A 26,677-nucleotide genomic window follows, 5' to 3' on the forward strand; every position below is an offset into this window, starting at 1 on the left:
GATAAAAAGACTGTGAAGGTGACAAGAAGAGTATAAAAATTAGGGTTATACGAGATATGATGGAAATTGGGGAAGAACGATATCGTTTCCGAACAGAGGGGCTCAGGGATCATTTTGTCTCCTATTAGAGTTGCTAGGAACTATTTTGTCTCCCATTAAAGTTGATGGAACAAAAAACCTAAATAACTGACGGAGTTAATTATTAGAGACCAATCGAGTAATTAATTTTAATTAAGGACTAAAATTTCTAGTCCGAAAATGTTTGGAGACCAAAATGGATAAATACTCAATTTAGCATGTTGCAGACATGTTGAATAGACAATAGGCCAATGTATCTTTAAACCGAACAACAATCACAGCAACATATGCAGCCTTTTGGTTATATAGATAGATCAAAGCTCTTTTCAGAGTCTTCTGTGCCGATCTTCCCGTGTTCTGTCTTCAACTTGAACCATTAGGAGGTAGCAAAATCTATCTAACCCCACTATATATTTGGATTCAATCATTACAAGAATGTCAGGATCAATTGAAAGTTACTATTTTGTGTTCATCAGGCGTGCATCATTTTAACTTGATGACTTTGCATAGTTGCCTGTGAAAAAGAAATATCAAATATCAAAAGTAGTGGTTATGGGTGCAAAGTTGAGGAAGAAACCATCTTACTAACTAGGTCCTGAAAATCTCAAAATCCTATTCCTTAATCTGGTTAATTTGTTGTTACTGGCTCCAATTAAATGGGAGTAAAAAAATAGTTCCCAGTGGACCAAAGTGTCACCATACCCACCAAAACTTCTTCAACACAAGAGATAAATTACATTCACCTTATCAATGTATGGTCCAAATTTTGGACCACCAAGTATCAATTTATAGCTGTATAAAATTGACACCCACAACCACAAGCAACACTAAATAACAAGAATTAATAATTGCATTTGCATTATGCAAAAGTGTGCTCTGGCAAACTCACAACAGCAAAACAACGACTAAGAAGTATGCCAAAAGATATGGTTCAATAATTGAACAAAAGCTTTTACTGTTAAATAAATGCGTTTCCCTACAATGGTTAATCTTATAATGACCTTATCGGTAATTCAATTCAATACGCTAATGAATGCCTCATTTGGCAGACAAATCAATGAAACATTTACGTTTAGTTTACATATTATGTAGAAGAAGAGAACAGAGACACAAGCCAGGCACATGTAATCAGATGGTAACAACCACCCTCCTTATCGATGGCCTGTTTTTATACCCTTAATTTTGACATTCACATAATATCAAACTATTTAGCATAACAAACAGTTAAAACAGTAGTTAGAAAGAGACAAAGAACAGATCGGCTTTTTGGTTAGCAGAATCAAACGTGCAACATTTCAATAATTACAGAACACTGCCATTCCTCGCAACTCGGAAGGAGCTTCATTGGAAAACTACTTGGAGCTTGGAAGTTAAGAGCTCCATAACTCTCCTCAAACATGGTCCTGTTCAATCAAATACCCTTCTACATTACATTATTCAATGTTTGTACCAAAAAATGCAGAAACTTGACACAAAAGCTGTGTATAATACTAGAGAGAAGATTCAGAAGCTTAATTTGTAGGGTGACTCACTCGGACTTTCTTAAATTTTACATTGAATCCCCACAAGCATTTCCCAGGCATATTCATAACTTAAGATATATCCAAAGAGCAAAAAGGAACCATCAAGTAAAGCTCATTTAAAACACTAGTTTTTAGACCCTTTCTTGTGCAACTTCCCCCACCGTACAGAAAGTCCAAAGAATCAATTTCTAGACCGGTTTCATGTAAGGATATTTTATACCAACAACAATCTGCCCTGGTGTTCCACACAATGCTGAAGTTTCCTCTCATCTGACATGATCTGTTTTCTCACTTTGACCAGTTTAGTATTGTACTTCAGCTTAAACCTTGGCTCCATTTGATAATGATCTACTGCAGGTGCTGATGACTCTGAAGAAATCTCCTCAATGAATTCGTCTGCTACATCTCCATCTTCATCTATCCTAAGACGCTTTGCATACCACTTTAGACCCTGATAAAGAGAAACACGACAACTCAAAAAGATTAATGACCTGCTAGGCGCTCATCAGTGAATAACTGGACAAAGGAAGGGGAAAAAGTTTAAAAGTGCAAAATGTCATCTAACTATGCAACTCCCCTAATGTATTTGAGAAAACAAAATAAATGCATCAATTGGATTTAGCAGAACCCGCAAAAAATGAAGCACTGGAAACTGCATAAGCAAGAAGCAATGCAAAACCTTATCCAGATCTCAGGCCAGAAAAGTTACGATAATTCTTTCTTATCAAGCAGGACAATGCCCATTGATATGCAATTAACAAGGCCAGTGAAATATTTTGGATACAAGGCATATGACAAACCGAGCAGTCTAAAATTTCACCGTGAACAATTCAAGTGACATAAAGGTGAGCAGAATAGGCTTAATGCTTGATCTAACATACATAGTTAAACTAAATCCAGCAGAAGATAGTAAAGCATGCACAAGCCTCATATGTTACCAATACTACCATAGTACCTAATTCCTCTATTTTCAGTCAATACATGTCAGCCAAACCCCATTAAAGTGCATAAAAAAAAAAATTAGGTTAACGATATTGCAAAATTCCACATTCCACAAGAATAAGATTTTCCTAGTTTAAGAATGATAGTAATAACATTCTCACAACAACCAAAAACACGATACAAAAAAAATGTAGCAGTCAATAGCAGTTCTACTCTCTATATATAGATGCTGGAACTCCAAGTGAAAAACAATGGAAGGGCCATATGATCTGCATTCTTCATGATCATGACCATGAAAACAAACACTACAACAGTTACCAATTTATACCCTGAAATTCAGATACTTAGCAGCGCAGAAGGTAAATAAAAAGCATAAATTGAGCATCCCGAATACACCAAGTTAAGCCCTTTTCTGGTCGCGCAAATTAGATTCAAGGTCTCAGGAAATTAGATTCGATTCGAAGTTAATCAAAACCAAAACTACCCTCAATTCAAGCAAGTGAAAGGGGAAAAAATAAAATTGGCTAATTGAAATTGACGATTGACGGACCTGAACTCCGCCGTTGCCGGAGGTACAAGGCGTGATAACGGGACCAGGTTGGGGGCGATCGACGACGACTTGGGCGGGAACGCTAAAGCCCCTTCTCGGAAGCCCAGTTTCCTGGACGCGAAGCGGTGTAGCACGAGGTTGAGCATCGGGTTCGGCGTCGGCATCGTGCCTGGGATCGTGGTCATGGGGTTCGTCCTTCGAAAACCCTAACAATCCAGCTACCTTTTTGAAGAATCCCATTAGTCAGATGGAATACAGAAAACGACGTCGTGGCAGCAGTAACAGCAGCGTTTGGTTTGATTGGTGTGTTTTCTGCACGCAAGCTTAGAAATTTTGAAGCAGCGAAACGAAGAGACTTAGCAACGACACCAATCTGCTTTGATGATGCACGCTCTCCTTTCGAGTTTCTATGCCAATTTAAAGTGTAATAATAAATCAGGATAAAAAAACGGATAAATTCAACAGTAATGAATATTCCAATTCCAATATAATCAATTCCAAGTGATGTGGATTTTGGTCCTCAAATTGAATGGTTGACTCAATGTGATTTTTAACTTGTAAAATAGTTTATTCAAATTGAAAAATTAAAATTTGATGAGAAATCTCACTTATAATTATAATGGACAAAGTTAAAGGATGCCTTGTTTTGAAGGAAGTGGGGGAAAGATGAATGAGTTACAAAATTTTTTTTTCAATGGTATTTTTTTTAAAGATTTTTTATAAAAATAAAAATAATTTTATTTTTGGATATCTCATATAAAAATATTTTTTATTTATTAATTATGTTTGAATAAAATAAAATAAAAATACTTTTTGTTAATTTATTATGTAAAAACATCTTTTTTTAAGAAAATTTTTTTAAAAAAAATTATAAATTGTAATTTTTCAAAAAAAAATTTTAATTTTTTTTATTTTTATTATTAAAAATTTATTAAATATATTAAAAAAATACTTTTTATTAAGAAAAATTTTATTATCAATTTAATAGCAACCGAACAAGCACAAACGTTAGTAGTTACTATTGCCATCTATTTGAAATCTCTATCTTTTTTATTTTGACCCTTCAAATTAGAGGTTAAAGGGGAAAACACACTAAAAATCCTTTGCGTTGTCATTCTCTTTCTCGTTGCTTTTCGATTCTAATATATTTATTATGAGACATGTCTTTTAATTGTTCATAAAACTTTTTACACATAGGGTAAAATTCTAGATAACTTTTCACTTATTAAGATGGTTATGGGCCAAAGAGGGGGAACAATTTTAATATAGGACCAAAACTTGAGTTTTCAAGTATATTATTTTTTCACCCCAAAATATGGAGATAGTTTAGCAGAAAATAAAATCAAATGATCTGATTTTAATTTTAATTTTTTTTATTTTTAAAAAAAATCAGAGTGTTTAAAAGTAAAAGAAAGCCTTAACGTCCAATTCTAAATAAACTTTAATACATAATTTTAATCATATTTGCACTTGTCAATAATAAACTAACTCATTTTTATATATATTTACCAGGAATTTTAGTCCTACTTCATCGTTTCGTCGTCGCTTGTACGACTTTAGGCGAACGAGAATTATCCGCTCTACAACCTCGCAAAACACTACTATAGAGTTCTTTTGGTTTCCATCGAAAAACTTTAAAGATTAACCTACTGAACAATAGAGATTATTATCTATGCAATTTTTGGATAAATTGATTTTCGTTGATCGAATCGCCTTTTTTGACTGTCTGATCATCAATCTAATCACAAAATTTTAAATTTTTTATTTTTTAAAGTAAAAATTAAAAGGTCTGATTCGATTTGAAATAAATAATTTAAAATATTTTAATTTTTTAAAAATAGAAATTAAAAAGCTCGATTTTTTCCCCTTAAAAATCAGAAGGTTCGGATTTATTTTTTTCAAAATATAGAGTCAATTTTTTTTTTTAAATAAAATGGTGCTACAAGTAAAATTAACACTCTTAAAAATTCATAATCTTAAAAAATGGTCCGATGAGTTTTAAATCATTTGTCACCTCTATATAATACCACCAAAATCCAAATAACATATATACTGGATTATGTTAAATTTTAGATTTAATTTTTAAATTTGGCTAACAAATACTTTTATCTTTATTTACGTTATGAAATATAACAAAAGTACATTTTTTTATAAGTCTTTTGTATTTACTAAACCACTTGTATATTTGATCCTAAATTTGGTAGGAATGTTTAAATAACAATTTAAAAAATGTATAAAAAAATAAACTAAAATTCAATTTTTAAATTTTTTATTTTTAAAGATAGTTTAGTCCATTTATAAAAAAAATATGGAAAAAAATTTATTTATTTAAATATTAAATTTTAAGAATAAAAATATATCATTTTTCTATATTTGTTAAAAATGATATCAAATTTTAATTTTTAAAATTTTTGAAAATATATATTTAATGATTGGATATTTTTATCGTATTTTAAAATATTTTGAAATTATTTTTCAGCACATATTTTTCATTATTATATTGACATTGAAATTCTCGTATATTTTTAACTTCTCATCACCTTCATAAATTCTAACACAATTTTCATATATTTTTTATTTTTTAACCTGATCTTCACAAATTTCAATACAAATACATCTCTATCACATATTAGGTATCGACTTCTATCTATTTATATTACTTTTTTGTGCGTTGTTTTTGTATTTTTTTAATAGATCTATGTTTGTTTGTTTTTTATCTTTTCTTTGAAATGTGAAGAGGTTGACTTGGTTTATGAAAACTAATCATAAAATTTTTCTTACAAGAACATTAGTCAAAATTATAATAACAATATATATATAGATATATAATCATAAGAGTAGTTTATTTGAGATATGTGTCCCATTTTTTGTGATCTGTAGAGGTGAGCTAATATACATATAAATTTTATTATTGACTAATGATAACTCTATTTATATTAGTACAATCAAGTAAATATTTAAACTATTAGTCTCTAAAATTTGAGTTAGGTAATTTAGTATTTTTAATAATAATGTTTAGGATAAAATAAATTTTGTTAATATTTATATAAAATTTTAAATTTAAAAAATAAAAGAGTTTATTTATTACAATTGTTTATTATGAATTTTTTATTTTAAAATTATTTTATTTTAAAATATTATATAAAATTTTAAAGAATTTGAAAAAATAAATTATTTTTCGTTATAAACATATTTATTATAATTTTTTTAAGTTTTAAAAGATGTTTATTAAACATAATTGTGGTACTTGTGCTTATTAAAAATTATTTTTAATTTGATTTTACTAAACGCAAGTGTTGCAGCTTTTAAAAAGTAGCTTTCATAAACTACTTTCAAAAAATAAAAACATTACCAAACAAAGCCTAACATTAGTGAAGATAATATGCTTGTTTGGACGCTATTATTTTGATAAAAAATGTCTTTTTTATTTTTTAACGTATTTGATAAATTTTTAGTAATAAAAGTAAAAATACTAGAAAAATAAAAATATATCTTTTCTGTTTACATTTTTTTTAATTTAAAAAAAAGATATTTTTTATGTAGGAAATAAATAAAAAAATATTTTTATATTATTATATCCAAACATAATTAATAAATAAATTTTTTTTATATAAATATAAAATTACCTCTATATCATAAGATTAAAAAAAAATAACTAAAAAAAATCTTTTTTAGAAGTTCGGCTAAACAAACCCAGTAACGATGAATAGTAAATAAGGCGAAAAGGAGGAGGGGAATAAGATGGAAATCTAAGAGAGATTACAAAACCCTAAATTAATAAACCCAAAGAAAAGAAAGAAGGAAGAGAAGGTTTCCCAGGCAATGTGTGTATTTATGAATGAGAGAGAGTGTTGGGGTCCGCGTTCCCATTGTTCCAGTCAGCCGAGTCAGTGATATACTCACTCGTATTTTGTTTTGTTTATACAAATCCCACTCTCTCTTTCTCTCTCTTCAAATCTTCCCTTCAATTAGAGGCAGCACCGCAACCATCGCCAACAACCTCACTTCTCTCGTTTCCCGTAACCGCATTCTCCATGGATTCTCGGGAACCCCACCACCAACCTTCCCATCACCACCACCCTCACCACCACCACCACCAGCAACCACCACCTCCTCCCAACATGATGGTCGGCATGGGACCCACCCAATACTCTCCCTCCATGATGGCCCCCACCACCGCCCGATTTCCCTTTACCTCCGTCGTCCACCACCAGCATCAGCAGCACCAGCAACAACAACAGCAGCAACAGCAGCAGCACCACCAGCACCAGCACCAGCACCAGCACCAGCAGCCGCCCGTTCCACCCACCAACAACAACGGCAACGCCGCTAACGATAACAACAACACCGTCGCGCTTTACGACGGTTCCTCTTCCGCCCTTAAGCCCTGCGGATTCCCCACCACCGACTCCGCCTCCGCCGCCAAGAAGAAGAGGGGCCGACCCCGGAAGTACTCCCCAGACGGCAACATTGCCTTGGGACTCTCTACCACCCACGCCTCTCCCTCTCCCGCAGTACCACCACGCGCCGATTCTCTGCCGGAGGTTCTGGTGGCGGTGGCGCAACCCCCTCATCGGAGCCTCTGGCCAAGAAGCACAGAGGGAGGCCTCCTGGCTCCGGCAAAAAGCAGATGGATGCGCTTGGTACTATTATTTGTTTGAAGTAATTTTCTTTTTAATGTCATTGGTTCGTTGGTTATCGATTAATGGCTTTCTTTATTGGAATGTGCAGGAGCTGGTGGGATAGGTTTTACTCCGCACGTGATCTTAGTGGAGTCTGGTGAGGTATGCAGTAGGATCACTGAGACATAGATGAAGCTAATGATTATGAGTTCTATATAGTCTACAAATCACTGATATTAACTAATTATCTATCTTCTTAGTTGCATTTTTTTGGGTTTTGATTACTATTTGGTTCAATGGATGCTTGAAATAGAAGCAGAATTAATACTTGCAATGAGTTTAGATTGTTTTGTTTACTGTAGTATCTCAATATATTTGGTAAATGGAAGTGGCATGATGGTTTCATGTATTCATTGAGTGTTGATGTTGGTACCGTGTTATTGGATTGCCTCTTTCCATTTTAGTGATGATGGATATAATGCTTCGCTTTCAGGATTTTGAAGGTTGGTTATGTTATAAATTGCATTGATAGTGTAGATCACCTGTATCTGTATTGCAATCTTATATTGTGAATTACTTTCTTTTTAGGTGGGTTTGTAAATCATCTTCTTCTTAAGTATCCATTGTCTTATATCCTTCTTCTCACTGGCATGTTTCTCTTGTTTGCAGGATGTTGCAGCTAAAATTATGGCCTTCTGCCAGCAAGGACCTCGGACTGTAGTCATTCTTTCGGCTAATGGTGCAATCTGTAATGTCACCCTTAAGCAGCCGACAACGTTGGGGGGTACTGTGACATACGAGGTACTTTTTTAGGTCCCTTTTACAATATATTAACAACTGTTTATCTGCCATGATGAAAGATTTATTAATATTGTTTATATCAATGATATGGTATAATATATACTTGCTTGGTAATTGATATGCATATTCCTAAAAGTATGGGTTGGCGAGGACATGAAACTACATGCATTTCTTGTTGTCTAGCATGTAATCAACATATTCCATATTCTCCACTATTTTGCTTGTAAATGTATAATCTATCAGTATTATATATCATAGTGCTTCATTTACCTCGTAATAAAACATGAAAGCCTGTGTACCTTGTGGGATACCAGCTGAAATAATAGTTTTGTATCTTTAATTTAACATCCTTTCTTTATATTCCCGTCGTTTTGGTTGGTTAAATAATTTGCAAGCGTTATTTTCTGTGCCATTGAAGATATTTGGAATCATAAAATCTTGAATTACTGGAACTATTTAGGCACATCTACTTTAAGAAAAGGTTTCAAAAGGTATACTGAATTCTGCATGTTCAGTTAGAATTAAAAACCTTAAAATTGATTTGAATGATATTGGATTAGAATCTGAGTTATGAGATGCATATGAAATGTTTTCATATTTTTCTTTTTTATCCATGAATGAGCTGGAAAATATGTTCTTTGGACATTTATTCCTGCTGGAGGGAGCTGGACCTTACATTGTATGGTGCAGCTCCACCAGGATTCTGTATCCATATGTAATTTGGCCAGCGAAGGAAAGATCTTTCATATTTTGAAGTGCCTTCCACAATTTAATTTGTCAGGTTAAAAGTCATCACCTTTCTACTCCCTTTCTTGTCTATCTCAGGTTTTTTCTGTTGATCCAACAACTAAGAATGCTGTGAAGCTTTACGTGAAGTATTACTTATAAGAATATCTTGATGAGAATTTTTCATGGTTGCTTAATTAAAAATGTTAAATAAACACATGGATCAGCACTCATTTTCTTGATGTATATTTAATCCTCTGATCAGCACTCATTTATTATATTTTTTGTTTTTAGGATTGTGAAGGGAATTATGAGACACAGGAAATTAGAAAAATGTTTTATTATTTATTCTTTTTCCATCACAAAATTTTGAAAAGAAAAAAAACACCAAAATTGAAAGTCAGAAAATGAAAATAGATACCAAACACTTTGCGTGTTTTTTTCAAGTGTTGTTTTAACCTGTTTTTCTTAGACCAGTTGTTGTTGGTCTGATAATAATTTGGGTAGTGGTGATGGGGGGTCAGTAGTTTGGTACATTTTGGAGTGTGGTTTTTGTCCTAATTCCTAATTCTGAGAATAACTACTATTTGTAGATGCTCCTTAATTTCATTCCTGGTTGGTGGTGTTGACCTTCACTGAACCAAGTTTTGGAACACATAATTGAGCATATTAAGGGTCTCTGCGATTTATGTTTCCTGTTTTTTAAATTTTAACAAAGAGAAGAATAAAGAAAACAATGAAAAGGTGTTTTCATTTCTTATTTTCAATTTTTCCTTCACATAATACTGAAAATGAAACAAGTTTGTTGGAATAATTTGATTCACATCACATTCAGGTTTACCCCTTAAAATTTATTTTCAAATTCACTGTTTGGACTTATGGCGGTTTGTTTTTTGAGAAGGAACCAGGTTTCTCAGAATCTTCCATTACATATAGCTTTAAATTTATATAAAGATCTGAAGATGTCATTATTTGACATTGTTGGCTGATTACATTATTATGCATATAGGTTTAATAATTCTCTTCACTTGATGTTTTCGTTACAGGGCCGATTTGAAATTATATCTCTGTCGGGTTCTTTACTACATTCTGAAAATAATAGTGATCGAAGCAGACCGGGCGGCTTGAATGTCTCCCTTGCAGGTTCCGATGGACGAGTTTTAGGGGGTGGAGTTGCTGGAATGCTAACTGCAGCATCACCAGTACAGGTAAAGCTCTTAAGGGGTAGAAAATTTATATCTATTTTTCATAATGGTTCTCGGCCTTAACCCTGTATAGATTATCTAAAATTGTTTATAGTTCATCACCTCATAGGCATTGAAGGGTTTTCCTCCCCTTTCGGCATGAATGATTAAACTGTGTGGCTTATTTAAAATGATTAACAGGTCATTGTGGGTAGCTTTATTGAAGATGGCAAAAAGTCAAATAGCTCAAGTAACAATAAATCAGGGCCTTCGTCAACGCCATCAACCCAAATGCTAAATTTTGGCGCTCCTATGACTCCAACCAGTCCTACCTCTCAGGGGGCTTCCTCGGAATCATCTGACGACAATGATCAGAGTCCTCCTAATAGGGGGCCTGGACTCTACAATAATGCTAGTCAGCCCATTCATAATATGTCGATGTACCATCATCAACTATGGGCTGGCCAAACTCAGCAGTGAGGACAGATTTTAGGTTTGAAGAGTTCAGTGCAGTGCGGGGGCGGGGTATTTTCATGATGACTGTTGAATGTAGTGGCTAGAGGTCAAATTCTAAAATGCTAACATGCCTTATTGGGACTGATTTCGAAGAGCCTATCCTAAGGCTGGAGTTTGTTTCTCTCCATTTTTATGTTGATTAGGGTTTTTAAAATCATAATTCAGGTGATGCTAACGTTGCCAGTGATGATAGCTTTTAGTCTTTTGAGCTTGTTGCGGAATTTGATCCGTTTGTGTTCATTAGGTGCTTGTATTGTGTTCTGAGGTACGTGTCCATTTTTAGATGCTGTGTGGTATATATCTCTTTGGCTTTGCTTAAGCAGTTAAGCTTACCAAAGCGCTCTGGCAATGGACATCAAATTGCTATCCTGCCTCATCCATAGATTGAGTCAAATTCTTTCTGGTTGTTTTGGCTTTGACAAAGATGTGGTTTGGTCAACCAAGACTAACTTTGCAGCCAAATTTGTCCTTTGACATGCATTATTAAATTATGGGATGAGTATCGCGGTTCCATTAATAGTTGAGATGTCAGCTTTTTATTCTCTTCTAATATTTGTGATGGGTTATGGGTGCAAAAGTTGTTTTAAAGTAAGCCATAGGTGATAAGGTGGTGATCATCACACTAGGGACACGTAGAAATACATATATTTTATATACAAATGGCTGAGTTTAATAACCCAAGCTTTATGTGTGATTTGATTGAATTGTAATTTAGGAATTGGAGCACTATATGTGGCCAAAATCACGATTTTGGTTGGTAGTTTGCACTACGGCCTATGGTATGAAATGGGCGAAAAACCGTGCAAAGTGTAGAGCAACATGATAATGACCAAGTTTGATTAAGTCCACTTAGAATATGGCTTTGCATGACGACTTATGTTGATGTACCGTGTATGGATGCACCACAATATTTTCTCGCCGACGTACCAACACAATACCCAACCCTCTTCGGTTCTTCATTTTCGTTTTTCAATATATTTCTTGGCCTTTTGACTCCCAATCTAGTTGGCAGATGTTTTCAAAATTTTAAATACTCGCTATATTTCAAGTTCAGCAAGGAATAACTTATTTCCATATTTTAATAAATAGCTTTTGCAATTAATTGTTGTGTTAGTTTCATGAGGAATCATTAAAACGCAGTAGTATTAATTAATTTCTGATGTAAGGCGTCAATGTCATTCTCATCCAGCTAAACGGATACTGAGGGGCACGAAACGACAACTAGCTCCCTTTTTAAAAATATTCATGTGGATATCACTTGGGATTTTAAATGTTGAAAACCTAATCTTGAATTGATGCGTCACATGATTTATCATATTAGTATTATAAGTACTATACACTTTTTGGGTACATATTTATGTCCACATTGAATATGAAATGGTAACTAAAATTTAACATTAAAGACGGTGCTGGCTAACGAAGTTAACAATGGGTTATGTATATAAGTTGCGTGTCCAGGAGCCTAACACCACTGAAAGCGAGAGGCCACCTCATACACTCACACCACGCGCCTCCTCACACGCGTAAGCACTCTCCAACGGCTACTTTCCATGCAAACTTACTTAACCCACCAACATAAATAACCAAATTGCTAAGTTTGTTTTGTTCCCTTCTTGTTCCAATTTTCAATCTCTATTCTTCTAGCCCCTTCCATGGATTGCTTGGTGATGCCGGTCTCGTTGATCCGGCGACGCTCCGTGAACTCTCGGATGGGGTATAGGCCACTGGGCAATGATGGGCTGTTGGATGATCATGAGAGGCCGGTGACTGTTGTGGTTGGGAAAGAGAGGAGGGTGTTCATGGTGGAGCCTTTCATCTTGCGAGAGAATCCATTCAGGGTTTTGATGGAAATTTCAATGAAGAAGGCGGAGAAGGATCACTTCCACTTCACGAGCAACGAAAGAAGAGTGATATTTGTGGATGTGGATTCAATATTGTTCGAGCATATGCTGTGGCTAATGCAAAATGATGCCTCTTCTCTCTTCCAGCTCAATTTGAAGGAGATCATTGACTTCTATTCTCAGGATATTTAATGTAATAATATAACTCATAGATTTCAGTAATATACCTCATAATTAATATGTTATCCCCTGTTTCTTTTCTTTTGCTAAATTTTAATTTTACCTTACTATAAACTAGGCTAAAGTCACTTTGTTATATAAGAATGTGGTTTAGTGCAGTTTCTAAACCATTCGGTTCGTTTCTAAAAGAACTGCACCATAAACACCTCTAGATAAGATAATTTCAAAAGAATCCTGCTAGGATTTTTGTAACAATGTTCTCATACGCAATTAATAACAACCGATTACGAGGGTTTAGTGTATGAATAGTGTTATTGATTTCTAAATTATCTTATGTTGTGATTTGTGAGTGAGTAATTCAAGTTGTTGTTGGGGCTGTGGATTTGTCCCTATTAAGTTTCTTACCTTGTAATGTAACCCTTCTTTATACGGCGGATTGGATAAATTTGTTTCTTCAAATGTATGCTTTGCTGGCGTCATCTCTTGATAACTTCCAAAAGGCTTTTTCATGCTCATCATCTAATGCAAGATATAGACATGTTACATGTAGTTTTCCTTTTCTATCGATCAATCTAAAAGGCTTAAATTTCTAACTATATTTTTGTTGGTGTCTAAAAGACACTTAAAAACCATATTAAAATTGTAGGTCCCCTGTCAATTATCAGCTAATCTATACTTTATCGCCATGAAAGGAACCTTTGTTGCTTTTATCTTTTCATTTTTTCTACATTGCTAGTTTGCTACCATGAAAAGGAAACTACGTGCTTATTTTATTTAGCTTTTTTTTTTTTTTTGGTCAAGATTTAGCTTTCATTTTGCTTTTCGGCTTGTTTTAGGAAAATGGGAAATGTGTTGGGCTCAAAAGTAGAAATCATGTGTACAAGTTATAGGCCCACTTTTGAATAAAAAAAGTTATAGGCCCACTTTTATGATGGATAACTATTATGGAGTCATTTCTTTCTAAAAAAGGGTGCAAACAATTTTGGTCAACATTCTCAAATTCATAATCCATATCAAGAATTGGACTTCACCTTTTTCAATATTAGTTTTCTACAGATCTTACAATTAGGTTTGGCACAGTTTCTCAAATTTGGGCTAACTGGGATCAGCAAGTTGTTCACTGCCTCTAACCCCACACCAAAAAAAAAAAAAAAAGTAAAAGAGAAACAAAAAAAAGGTTGAAAAAGTTTGTACACAAAAACCATTGAAGGCAACTGAGGCTTTGGTTGAATGTAGTAGTGGAAACATGCACTCTACTGTGGCTACTCAACCTGGTCGGGTAGAGTTGTGAACTCGATCTGCAATGAGTAGGGTAAAGTGCGGGTAGGATTCTCATGCGAATTGGGTAGAGTTCTCATGCGGGTTGAGTCACAATTCTACCGACCAACTCACATCTTATATATGTATATGTTATATTTTTATATAAAAATATGTTTTAAGTTGATGTTAAACTAAAGTCCTCTCACTAAATGCAAAAGATCCTTAATCACTAAAAGAAATCATTAATTTAATATATTTTTTTACATAAAAGTCAATTCTATTTTAAATTATCATCAGGTTATATAATAATGTTGCATCTTTTTTTTAACCAGTAAGTAGGGTCGGGTATCCACAGATTAAGAATTGGTAGGGTTAAGGTTGGGATATTCTGAACTCACAAATAAAAAAGAGTTGAATTTATATAAAAATCTCAACCCGTGGATAAAATTAGGATTGGATCCAAACCCTACTCTATCATACCCATTATCACCCCTAGTTGAATAGTTATATGCGTTACTTCTTAATATGTTACACCCGAATTTAAATCTTGACAATAATCATGTAGTTTTCTAAAATTGAGAATTGTTCGATCTATCTGATAAAAATAACCATTGAAAAATTTTCTAATGTTAATATGGATAATTTTGCCTCCACGTATTTTTCTTTTTAAGTGGTGCATGGGATTAAGGTTGAACTTATAGTTTAGTTGTTATGTTTACATATCTCATTTGAACATGTAAGGTTTTTTTCCCTTACTTTCATTATTCTTAAAGTCTCTTCTTTTTTATTATGTCACATTTTGCATTACCTTCACTAAAATGATTGGAGCACATATTTCAATCAAGCAAGAAAGGAAGGACAGTTCAAATTTGACCCAATATTTAGAAGTTGGATTAATTCGGCCAAATCAGAACACAAGGGTAGAATCAAAGAAAGCGAAGAATAAAGTAAGCAAAAATCGTCTTTGACTTTATGGGAAACTTTTGATACAGTGTTCTCCCATAAGTTTAAACATTATTTCAGATTGTGACATCTTTAAGCGTATTTCACTCACCTACACCCAAAAGGTTATTATTATCTTCCTCTTAGCAGATTGAAGGGTCAAACAAACCTCATGTTAGCTCTATCGGCGTAGTTGCCGTACAGCCTTCAAATATGACAGTTTAAAGTTTTTTTTTTTATCTAATAAAGATATAGAAAAACTAATGCAAGTCGGTACAAATGGATGAAAATTCGATACTCTGGTGTGAAACTTTTTTTTTAGATATTTTTTTTATATATAATTTTAATTTTTCTCTTTCTAAAATTTAAATCTAAAACTTTTTAGATAAATTATAAATTAATTATTATCTCAACTAATTCTATTTTTATTATATTTATATATATTTAATAAAAAATAATGCTTATAATTTATAAAAAATTAATAATATTTAACTAGTTTGCTGCTGAGGTTCCTGAAATGGGGTTACATTATTATTACTTCATATACTTGTGATGAAATGGAGCCATATTATATTGTTGATATGTAGCATCTTTTGGAGTTAGGACAGCATGTCCAGAATATATATTAGGAAAAGTAGACCTTCAAGTTTCATCCCATGTCCCATGGTGATATATATATAACAATTAACATAAGTGTATGTTCATCATTACTTGAATTTTATATGTACTATGCCCTTTTATTGTTTAAAGCTTGATCAAATATAAGACCAAAGCAACTCCGTAGTACTTTGACATCATTGTAATTTTGGCCTCATCTCATAATGGTCACTATACGACAAACATCATAAAACAGCCCTCGATATAACGTGGTTTTGCTTTGTCGCTCTTGATTTTCAACATATAATATTGAATTACAAAACTAATACTGTACGGTCAAAATCAGCTACTAAAATTAATTATTATATATTTATACATAAATATATAATTTAATATATTTTTAATATATATTTTATTTTATGATATATATTCTATTTTAATAAATAGAAAAAGTATAGAGAATTAATGACCTAAGCGTATAATGTGTACAATGAAGGTTTAGAAAGTATTAGAGATATGATTATTAGTGTTACATTATCCTATCAGGTTATGCTTTTGGGATGAATAGTTTCAGGACATGATATTAGAGTTTCAGATCCGGAAGGTCAAGAGTTCGAATTCGGATGGTTATCCTGGTATCCGGATGATTATTCTGGATAATATAGGTGATTGTACACATTGTACATTTAGGTCATTAGCTCCCTAGTACTACTCTAATAAATAATTATAATATACACCTAGTATAATTAATTTAATTAAATTGAACACAAAACTAATAAGTTTTCTGTTTGAAATTAAGTATAAAATTCAACTGCTCTATCTTGTGGTATATTATATTTGAAAAGGTGACATCTTAGAATCAAATGGGTGCAAGCATTCGGATAAAATGGTATTAAATTAATAAATTCCACACACGACTAAGTCTCAGTTTGATTCTTTTATCCAAGACTACTATTTTATCTTCTTCTTTTTATATTTAAAAAAAAACTTAATTATTAATTAACCAAACTTGCACTAATAATTTATGTTCGGGATGGAGTTGGAATCTTCCTTCCCAACAACCCCTTCAGGTGTCGTGTACCATGTTTCATATATGTTCTCATCAACTGTGTGTTAAAACCTTCACTAGTAAATAATTATGAAGACTTGAATAAGTTCCCTCAAGATAAATCTATATATAATTCTTTTTTTTTATGGGGACTAGTTCTTGAATCAATAAATTTCTCACCAGCTTAATGTAAATTAATACTAGAGGCGATTATTGTCTCACTCTTCAAATTTGGAAGAAATTTTATATTGGTAGTAGGTAAGAGAATGTCTTTTATTATTATCGCTACATTTGGAAGAAAGGCTAATATTAGTTTAGTAAAGATTTTATTTTTTAAAAGAAGTTTATAAAAGTTAATTTTTAGAAATTAATTTTTTAAAAATTGTAATATTTTTGTTTAGTAAATTAAATTAAAAATAACTTTTAATAAATACAAACAACAACAAATGTATTTAGTAAAATAATTTTTAAAATATAAAAATACTATAATAGATAATAAATACTTTTAAAATAGTTTTTAAAATTTAGATATTAATTAATATATAAAATTATATTAAACTTTTTAATTTTGATAAACACAAGTCAACTTTAAAAAGTTTTCTTTTAGATGCTTTTAAAAGCACTCCTAACCTTTAAAAACTACAAGTACAAATACATAAATTTTTTGATTTACCAAATGCAAAATTAGGTGCTTGTACTTTTGAAAAGTACAAATATCTCTTCGAAAAATTTTATAAAATCAAGTCTAAGAATAAGACACAAAAACTAAATTAAGTTTTTGTACTATATATATTAATATAAAATGTATTAAAATAAATATATTTTAGTATCATATTTGATTTAAGATAAATATAAAGACTAAAAGATAAATTTAAAATTTAAAAAATTAAATAAAATAATTTTTTAAAAAGATATTATTAAAATTTCAATCTCTATCTTTTAAAATTTTAATTTTAAATTCTAATTATCAAACACAATACTCAATTTCAGCCAACTCAAAAACAAAAGTAACATATATACTTTACTAATTGATTGTCAAAATAATGGAAACTCGCTCTCCTAGAGTTTCACCACTAGAGGATGACCAAATGCAAAGAAGCACGAAAAAAGTGAAGACTCGCCGAGAGGTGGAACTACACAAGCCTCCCGACTGTATGGATATTATGCCAAGTGATGAAAGTGCCATAAAACCAACACCAAAAGGCTCCTATAAGGATACTCTTTTGACTGGCCCTGGTTTGGGAGGCTATCATGAGGAAGATGAACCAATAGACATAGACGATGATGGTCCTAATCCTGAAGATAAGTGGTACAAAGACAATGAAGAACGAGAGAACGAAGATAAACCTTTTGACCCTTGTCCCACGATCCCAGTGTCAAAGGAGGAGTTTGAAGAATGGTGTAAACCATGGAAAAGTGCACTCATGGTCAAGGTTCTAGGAAAAAGGATGTCTTTTGCATTCATGGAGCAACGATTACATAGAGACTGGGCTAATAAAGGTAAGATTCATGTTATTGATATGAATCGTGATTATTTTTTAGTTCACTTTTCAGATGAGGAGGATTATTCGCATGCACTTATGGAAGGACCTTGGATGATTGCGGGACACTACCTCATTGTGCAAAGATGGAGACCCTTCTTCCTCGCAGGCTCAACGGAAGTTAGAAAAATTGCCGCTTGGATTCGCATTCCGAATCTCCCAATTGAGCTATACAACCAACGGTTTCTTTGGAGGGTAGGCTCGGCCATCGGACATATGCTCAAAATTGATCGTACTACATCCATTCATTCGAGGGGAAAGTTTGCACGTATTTGTGTCGAGATAGACCTTGCTAAGCAATTAGTACCGCGGATCTCCGTGCTTGGGTGCGAACTTCATCTGGAGTATGAAGGCCTTTACCAAATCTGCTTTTCCTGCGGCAAGTATGGTCATAGGGCGGAGCAATGTATGGAGAATCCGGTGGCTAACGGTGATCCTGTGGACGTAGCAGCTGCTGAAGAAAGCTCCACAACGGAAGGGAAGGCTGCAACGGTTGAAAACCAAAATGGAAAGAATGAATTTTCATCCAATCAGCGTGATCCTAGTACCGAAAATATCTCCACTGACTTCGGACCTTGGATGCTAGTTAAAAGATATAGTAAAAAAAAGAAAGTCCCATTAAGGCAAGGAAGATCCTCCGCCGTTCAAGATCATGCCACTATATATAATTCCGAAGAGGATAATTCTCCAAGAAAGAAAGATATGGAATCAGGGTCTCGATTTATTATATTACATGAGGAAAGGCAAGAGAACATGCATGAAATTGTAAATCATGAGGAAAAGGCCCAAGAAGAGCCAAATCAATGTGGGCCTCAAAAGCCACAAGCCCAACTTGTGAATGGTAAAACCCAATCCGTGCAAAAAAAGATCCTAAGACCAGGCGCCGGGAAAAATCCACAAAATCAAAGGAAATCAATCTCCCATCCAAAACTTGGAACCGACCCAAATGGAAAAGGAAATAGAAACAAAATTAAAATTCCTGAAGACTCTAATGTGAACCCTAAAGGATTGGAAGCCTCACCAAGTTCCGTGAAAGGGAAAGGCAAAAAGGTTGAAATCGAAGACATGGAGCTTGTCGTCAGGGAATATATGAAACGTATGGAGAAAGATCAATGGGAAGCCTCCGAAGTGTTGAAGAAGGCTAGTGCTAATTTGGGAAACCATACCATAAGAGACAATCTTCTGTTCAACTCTGGGCACAACCAAATGAGAACGGAGGCGCCAACTGTGGTCGCTGGAACTACTAGCAGCCTAGCAAAACATGCGGACACCACTATGGGTGATGTTATGATGGATGGCAAGAAAGAGGAGTCTACCTCCCGGGACCAAGCTGGTCCAGATCAGAGGGCCTCTGGCCGTAAATGACATTGGTCCTATGTGACCCCTCCTCTACGTTTTAGTTTTAATGATGAACATCATTAGTTGGAATTGCCGCGGTGTTGGCAGTAAAGCCTTCCCCTCCCTCATCAGAGATCTTCGACATGAATATGGGGTGAACTTCATCATCCTTCTTGAAACTCAGATCAGCGGTGATCGAGGGAAGCAGATTAGGGATAAGATGGGCTTTGATAAGTCTTATGTTGTGGAAGCAGTGGGTCGCGCTGGTGGTATCTGGTGCTTGTGGGATTCTTCTAAATGGATAGTTGAAGTGCTGGAACACGATAGGCAATTTGTGCACCTCAAAATATCTGGTAATAATCATAACCCTTGGCTCCTTACAGCTATTTATGGCAATCCTCATAAGGTGTATAGGAGGTCTCTATGGAATTCTCTAAAAGAGTATGCCAATAATGTTATCCTTCCTTGGTGTCTGATGGGCGATTTCAACGCGATGCTACACAACCATGAGAAGCAGGGAGGGGCAATTAATAACGGTCAAAGTGCCTGTAAGGACTTTCAAGACTGTGTCTCCACTTGCGGTTTAGTCGATTTGGGTTTCTCTGGCTGGCCCTTCACCTGGAAGAGAGGGAACCTTGCGGAGAGGTTGGATAGGGGGTTGAGTAATCTGGACTGGCAAATTGCTTTTCCTGAAGCAAGAATAAAGCATCTGCCCATGCTCAAGTCAGATCATTCACCTATATGCCTTCAACTTCTTTCTCCTATGGATCATAATAGAGGTCGACGCCCCTTCCGCTTTCTTGCTTCTTGGCTTACTCACCCTGATTTTGGAAATGTGGTTAATAATTCTTGGAATATTCAGACCTCCTGGACTGAGGGTTTATCGACATTTAAAGACCATATCAGGGATTGGAACAGGTCGGTGTTTGGGAATATTTTCAAACGAAAGCAGAAAATCCTTAGAAGATTACAAGGCATAACCAGCAGTTTGATATACAATTCAAATCCTTTTCTTGATAAGCTACAACAGGACCTATGGCGAGAGTATGAAGATATCCTTATCCAAGAAGAAATTCTTTGGTTCCAGAAGTCTAGGTGCAAGTGGATTGAGTTTGGGGATCGCAATACGAAATTTTTTCATGGCTCAACTATGATCCGAAGACGTAGAAACAAGATTGTGTCTCTCCAGGATGATAATGGAAATTGGGTCACAGACAAGGCAACTCTCGAGGTTATGGCTACTTCCTTCTTCATGGATCTCTATTCTGACAACTCTATAAATGTTCCTTACATTGTAAATAATATGTTTCCCAATCTTAATAGTACTGATTTGCAAAGCTTGAACCAAGAGGTATCTAATGCTGATATTAAAGATGCTATCTTTAGTATTGGAAGCTGGAAAGCCCCAGGAAGAGACGGTCTACAAGCCATTTTCTATCAGAGTCAGTGGAATAGAATTGGGGATGATGTCTGCAACCTGATAAAGAATATCTTCAACCAACCTGACAAGATTGGAGAGGTTAATGAAACTCTTATTACTCTTATCCCTAAAGTAGATCCTGTTACTCACCTTAAACAATTGCGGCCCATCAGCCTATGTAATGTATCCTATAAGGTGGTTACAAAAATCTTGGCAAATCGCCTGAGAAAAATTATGGATAAATTGGTGATGCCTACTCAATGTAGCTTTGTTCCGGGGAGACACAGTTCCGATAACATCATCATCACCCAAGAAGTCATCCACTCTATGCGACAAAAAAAAGGGAAGAAAGGATGGATGGCCATCAAGATTGACTTGGAGAAAGCTTATGACCGGTTAAAATGGAGTTTCATCAGTGACACCCTTATGGATATTGGTCTTCCCCAAATGTTTATAAAGTTAATTCTTAACTGCATCTCAACTGCTAAGATGAGAGTCCTGTGGAATGGTGAAGAGTTGGAAGAGTTCTCCCCCTTAAGAGGCATCAGACAGGGAGATCCTATATCTCCCTACATCTTTGTTCTCTGTATTGAGAGGCTGTCCCAGCTTATTGGTGCAGCGGTGGATCATAAATTCTGGAAGCCTATCAGGCTGAAAAAGGACGGCCCACCTATCTCTCATCTCTGCTTTGCAGATGACCTTATCCTGTTTGCTGAAGCCAGTCTAGATCAAGCCAATGTTATTAACAAGTGCCTTGAGGCATTTTGTGAAAGCTCCGGGCAGAAAGTCAGTAAAGAAAAGACTCGTATTTTCTTTTCCAAGAATGTGGGGCATAATGTCCGAACAGAGATAAGCAACACGTTGCAATTTGCCAGGACTGATGACTTAGGGAAATACCTAGGTGTTCCTATTCTTCACTCTAAAGTCTCAAGAAATACCTTTGAAGATATCATCAACAAACTCAATACCAGGCTCAATTCCTGGAAAGCCTCATCTCTTTCTCTTGCGGGAAGAGTTACCCTGGTGAAATCTGTCTTATCCTCTATGCCTTCTTATACTATGCAATCTGCCTATTTGCCTTCTTCTACTTGTGATATGATTGATCGTAAATGCAGGAATTTTCTTTGGGGAGATACAGAGCAGTCTAAGAAGATACACCTGCTAAATTGGAAGAAAGTTTGTGAACCGAAAAATTCTGGTGGATTGGGTATTAGACATGCAAGCCAAATGAACAAGGCGTTCATGATGAAGGCGGGATGGGGTTTGGTTGAGAAGAAAGACGCACTTTGGGTCAGAATTCTTAGATCAAAATATGGCAGTGGTAACAATGTCATTCCTAGAGTAGAAAGGAAGAGGAGCAACTCGAATCTCTGGAAAGGAATTTGTCAGTTGTGGCCGGAAGTCCAAAGTAACTGCATTTGGAGGATAGGGGATGGGGCCCAAATTCGTTTCTGGGACCACAACTGGGTTCCGGGATTAGGTCGTCTCGATAGAGTTGCAAACCAGGTAAGTAGTAATTTTAATTACTCAAATTCACTGATGGAGTTTCTTGACGTTTCAGGGCATTGGGATACTGGGAAGCTACAAGAACTATTACCGGAGGATGTGGTGAAAAAGATAGTGGCGATTTCTTCTCCCTCTCCATGGAAGGGTACTGACCATTTAGCTTGGGGTCTCACCCCTGATGGGTTGTTCAACACCAAGTCAGCGTACCAGAGCTTGTCTGAAGAGCAACATACTCCGAATACAGTTTTTAGGCAAGTCTGGAATTGGCAAGGTCCGGAGCGAATCAGAACGTTCCTCTGGTTGGTGGCTCATAATGCCATCCTTACTAATTCAGAGAGAAGGCGAAGACACCTGACGAACGATGATTCCTGCCCACGGTGCCATCATCATGATGAAACAGTTATTCATGTGCTACGAGACTGTTCCTACGCACAATGCATTTGGAAATATCTTCTCCCTCCCAATTTTGTGAACTCTTTTTTCAATACGGATCTGAAGGACTGGTTGATGCAGAACCTCACTAGCAAGAATGACTGGCCATGTCTCTTTGGTGTAGCTGCCTCCTCTATATGGCACTTCAGGAACAAGCTCATTTTTAATGGCCAGTCTGTTCCTATGGTCACAGCGGTGAGTCGAATTAAAGCGCGGTCGGAGGAGTTTCTAAAAGTCACGAAAAGCAACATTCTACCCAGGAACCTCCAGGCTGCCGGGAATTGTTACATTGCTTGGTCTCGACCCCCTACAGATTTTGTTAAACTTAATGTTGACGGCTCCCTTTATGCCTATAGAAACAATGCGGCATGTGGTGGAGTGTTTAGAGATGCAGATGGTAGATTTTTGAAAGGTTTCTCATGTAATTTAGGTGGATGCTCTATTATGCATGCTGAATTATGGGCAATCGTCCATGGCCTACAAATTGCGGTAGTTAACGGATACCAGTCCATTGTCGTAGAATCTGATTCAGCTGCGGCTATCAAGTTCATCAATCATGGCTGCTCCCCAACTCATCCCTGTGCCCCCCTCATTCAGGACATTCGTATCATGGCAGCTCGCTTGCAGCACATTATTTGGTTACACTCCCTTCGTGAAGCTAACTCTGTAGCAGACCTTCTAGCCAAAAAAGGGCAAGACATGCCTCTTGGTTTACACCTGTTTGATAGAGCACCATCTGATATTACTTATGCACTTTTTTGTGATTGTTACGGGGCCCTCCGTTTAAGAGGGTCCTGATCTGCTCTTTTATTTTTGCTTTTTTCTTTTCTGTTTTCTTTTGCTGTTGGGGTCCTTCCCCCCTTTGCTCATCAAAAAAAAAATTGATTGTCAAAGAGAATCTATATATTTATGCTAGCTATACCTTATTAATTACTTGATCGTCACTAGAGATTCTTAGTTTTGTTTAAATTAATAAAGTCAGAGATTTTTAAAACACAGTCATTCAATAATGCTCAGATCTAAACATTAAAAATGCAGCTAAAATAGCAACAAGATATATATAATTTTAAATATTCTACAAAACTACTAAAGTATTAATTAAGTGTCATATCCAAAGAAACTAGTATTAAAATTCTTCAAGTGTCACTTGCTTTTTCACTTGAACTAGCTAGCTAGTACTCCATTTTCAAATAATACTGAGATCAGAAAACATCTTAGATGTTTATAACCATCTAATAAGGTACGTAATAGTAACCAAAGATCATTGGTTGGAGGGGGGCAAACTAATTTATTTTGGCAGCATATTCTCGAAGCTAAGTGCTTTATGGAATCAAATGCATTTGAGGGGGAGGATACGATATAAAGAAAGAAAGAAGGGCTTGTTTGATCAAAGTGTAGTACGGTTTCCCTAGCTACTATGGTTGCAAACCCAGCACTTTGTCCATTAGAGAAATATGCAACCCACTTAGCATATAAATATAAAATAATAATATAGTGGGGAATAACTAAAAGTTGACATTACATGTTTGCTATATTAAAATCCTTTGGGCGCCGGAAACCTAGCTGCCTACTCGTATATAATTATTTGCTTATCTAAAACATATATATAATTCATGAGTCGTTGAACTTCGAAATTAGACCCTCCATGCTTCTCAAAACTTAGTTGTAATAAGATGAGTGCTATTCCGGCAAACAAAGGGGAACTTGGTAGGTTGTACGCAATCGATTTCACAATTTATAATTCAGAAAGTGTTAGGAGTAAGCAGATTTTAATAATTTTGGTCTATTATTTTTAGCAGATGTAGGTATAAATTATGTTGATTTATTTATATAAATTCTAATAAATACAAATATAAATTATGTATCTCATGTGTGTAAATTTTTTTAAATATAAATTATTACTGATTACGTATTAATTTAAAATGATAATATTTACTAGTTATATAATATTGTTAATTGTAATTAATTATCTTGGTAGAGTTAGAAAGCGTTTTTAACAACATTTTTCATTTGAGATAATATTAATAATACTAATTAAGCAAGTGGATTAGCCAAATAGCTATACTTGTTTTTTTTTTTTTTTAAATTAAGAGCGAGACTCGAATTTTAAATTTCTAAATAAAAATGAAGAAATTACACTATTTGACTTATAGTTCGATACCTAACTATGTTTGTTCATTATGATTGCATTTTTTTGGGGTTTAATTTGATTTCATTGACAGGAGTTTTGGTCCAAGTCTTAGGCTAAGAAGTATTATTGTGTTAGTTTTTTTTATTAGTTTAAATTTTTTGAACAAACAATTTTATAAAATAGTATTATTATTGAAGAGTGTTAGGGTGAGTAGTTTTTGTGATTTGTAGTTATCAATTAATCATCAGTAATATTTTAAATGGTGTGAGTCCAATGATATGAAATTAATCACTTTTCTTTTGTTGATTAAATATTAGCCAAATTTTAATAAAAGTGCTAACCTCCAAAACTTTCTCTTTAATATTTTTAGAATAAATGTCTTTTATAATTTCTAACTATTTTGTCAAAAAGTCAAAAATATTTTTTTATAATTCAAAAATTCTTAATCAGTCTCCAACTATACAATTAATTGGTCTAAATAGTTTTTGTTATTGGACTAACCGATCCTTAACACTTCAACAGGTACTTATTTACAAAAACTACTTAGACTAATTACTTGAAGACTACTTAAAAATTTTTGAATTATAGAAAAGATGTTATTTTTTTCGAATAAATAATCATAAATTAAAAAGAGTATTTACTCATATTTTTATGACAAAAAAAATTTAGAATTCGAAATTTATACAAAATTTATATCAATTCTAAAGAGACTTTTATATAAAAATATGTCCTAAAAATATAATTATATATTTATCTCATTTTATTGTTTTAAACTTTTAAGATAAGTAATTTTAAGTAAAAAAAAAAGCATACATTTCCTTAATTTATTTCTTTTACATAATTATGAAACGCTTAGGTCTCATAAAAACAATCAAAAGAATTCTAAAATAAACTATCATCAGATTTTGGGTTCACAAATTTTGACTTCCATGGATGCAGCCACAAATTAAACAAAAATGACAGGAAAGCTTAGCTTGATGATGCATGGCATATATATAAGTTAGCCTTTTGAGTTGGTAAAGGCTTATTTATTTATATATATCATTTCTCTCTATAGATATATTATTGCAGTGGGGAAAGCTTATCAAAAATAGGCTTAATAATCCAAACTAAAATATAGAGTGTGGCAGTGAACATGCGGAACATTAATAAAGATTTATTGACGAAAAATTGATAATGTGTTATATGTAATTAGAGTACATGATGATTATATATTATATTCTTGTGCATCACCAACTTGAAGTTCTTATACGGAAGAAACCTGCTATATATTTGATCTTATGCTGCGGTTTATTAATATACATTCAACGCCGGAATTATATTAAGACCGCTAATGTATCTATAATATCGCTTGTTATATATTTATATCAAATATATATGTATCCTCCTTAATTAGGGATATGTAGGTATATAAAATAGAAGGCACCAGTGGATATGATTATTTAGATAGTAATTAATTAGAGAGACGAAATTTGAAGTTAAAAAAAAAAAGATCAACA

General features: G+C 34.1%; 3 protein-coding genes across 3 annotated transcripts; 2 read left to right on the forward strand and 1 right to left on the reverse strand.

Moving 5' to 3' along the window:
- Positions 1 to 1,341: 1,341 nt before the first annotated feature.
- Positions 1,342 to 3,825, reverse strand: LOC112800429 (uncharacterized). The gene is made up of 2 exons (XM_025842699.2): positions 3,094 to 3,825; positions 1,342 to 2,052 (listed from the first exon to the last, which is right to left on the reverse strand). Exons 1-2 carry the CDS (start codon positions 3,331 to 3,333, stop codon positions 1,816 to 1,818), a joined length of 477 nt encoding a protein of 158 aa, XP_025698484.1. The 5' UTR covers positions 3,334 to 3,825; the 3' UTR covers positions 1,342 to 1,815.
- A 3,732-nt stretch (positions 3,826 to 7,557) lies between these two features.
- Positions 7,558 to 11,459, forward strand: LOC112800430 (AT-hook motif nuclear-localized protein 10-like). Its single transcript, XM_025842700.3, has 5 exons — positions 7,558 to 7,736; positions 7,825 to 7,877; positions 8,385 to 8,516; positions 10,289 to 10,450; positions 10,628 to 11,459. Exons 1-5 carry the CDS (start codon positions 7,724 to 7,726, stop codon positions 10,904 to 10,906), a joined length of 639 nt encoding a protein of 212 aa, XP_025698485.2. The 5' UTR covers positions 7,558 to 7,723; the 3' UTR covers positions 10,907 to 11,459.
- A 1,135-nt stretch (positions 11,460 to 12,594) lies between these two features.
- LOC112800431 (auxin-responsive protein SAUR77-like) lies at positions 12,595 to 12,975 on the forward strand. Its single transcript, XM_025842701.2, has one exon. It carries the CDS (start codon positions 12,595 to 12,597, stop codon positions 12,973 to 12,975), a length of 381 nt encoding a protein of 126 aa, XP_025698486.1.
- The last annotated feature ends 13,702 nt before the right edge of the window (positions 12,976 to 26,677 follow it).

Source organism: Arachis hypogaea, chromosome 5, assembly GCF_003086295.3.
Source record: "Arachis hypogaea cultivar Tifrunner chromosome 5, arahy.Tifrunner.gnm2.J5K5, whole genome shotgun sequence".
Taxonomy (NCBI): domain Eukaryota; kingdom Viridiplantae; phylum Streptophyta; class Magnoliopsida; order Fabales; family Fabaceae; genus Arachis; species Arachis hypogaea.

Bases quoted from the DNA above. Each gene is read 5' to 3' on its own strand.
- LOC112800429 (XM_025842699.2), bottom strand. From the start codon at position 3,333: ATGGGATTCTTCAAAAAGGTAGCTGGATTGTTAGGGTTTTCGAAGGAC. The intron at 2,053-3,093 runs GTCCGTCAATCG...TCTCTTTATCAG, and splicing joins CCGGCAACGGCGGAGTTCAG to GGTCTAAAGTGGTATGCAAA.
- LOC112800430 (XM_025842700.3), top strand. The intron at 7,878-8,384 runs GTATGCAGTAGG...TCTTGTTTGCAG, and splicing joins TCTTAGTGGAGTCTGGTGAG to GATGTTGCAGCTAAAATTAT. The intron at 10,451-10,627 runs GTAAAGCTCTTA...AATGATTAACAG, and splicing joins CTGCAGCATCACCAGTACAG to GTCATTGTGGGTAGCTTTAT.
- LOC112800431 (XM_025842701.2), top strand. From the start codon at position 12,595: ATGGATTGCTTGGTGATGCCGGTCTCGTTGATCCGGCGACGCTCCGTG.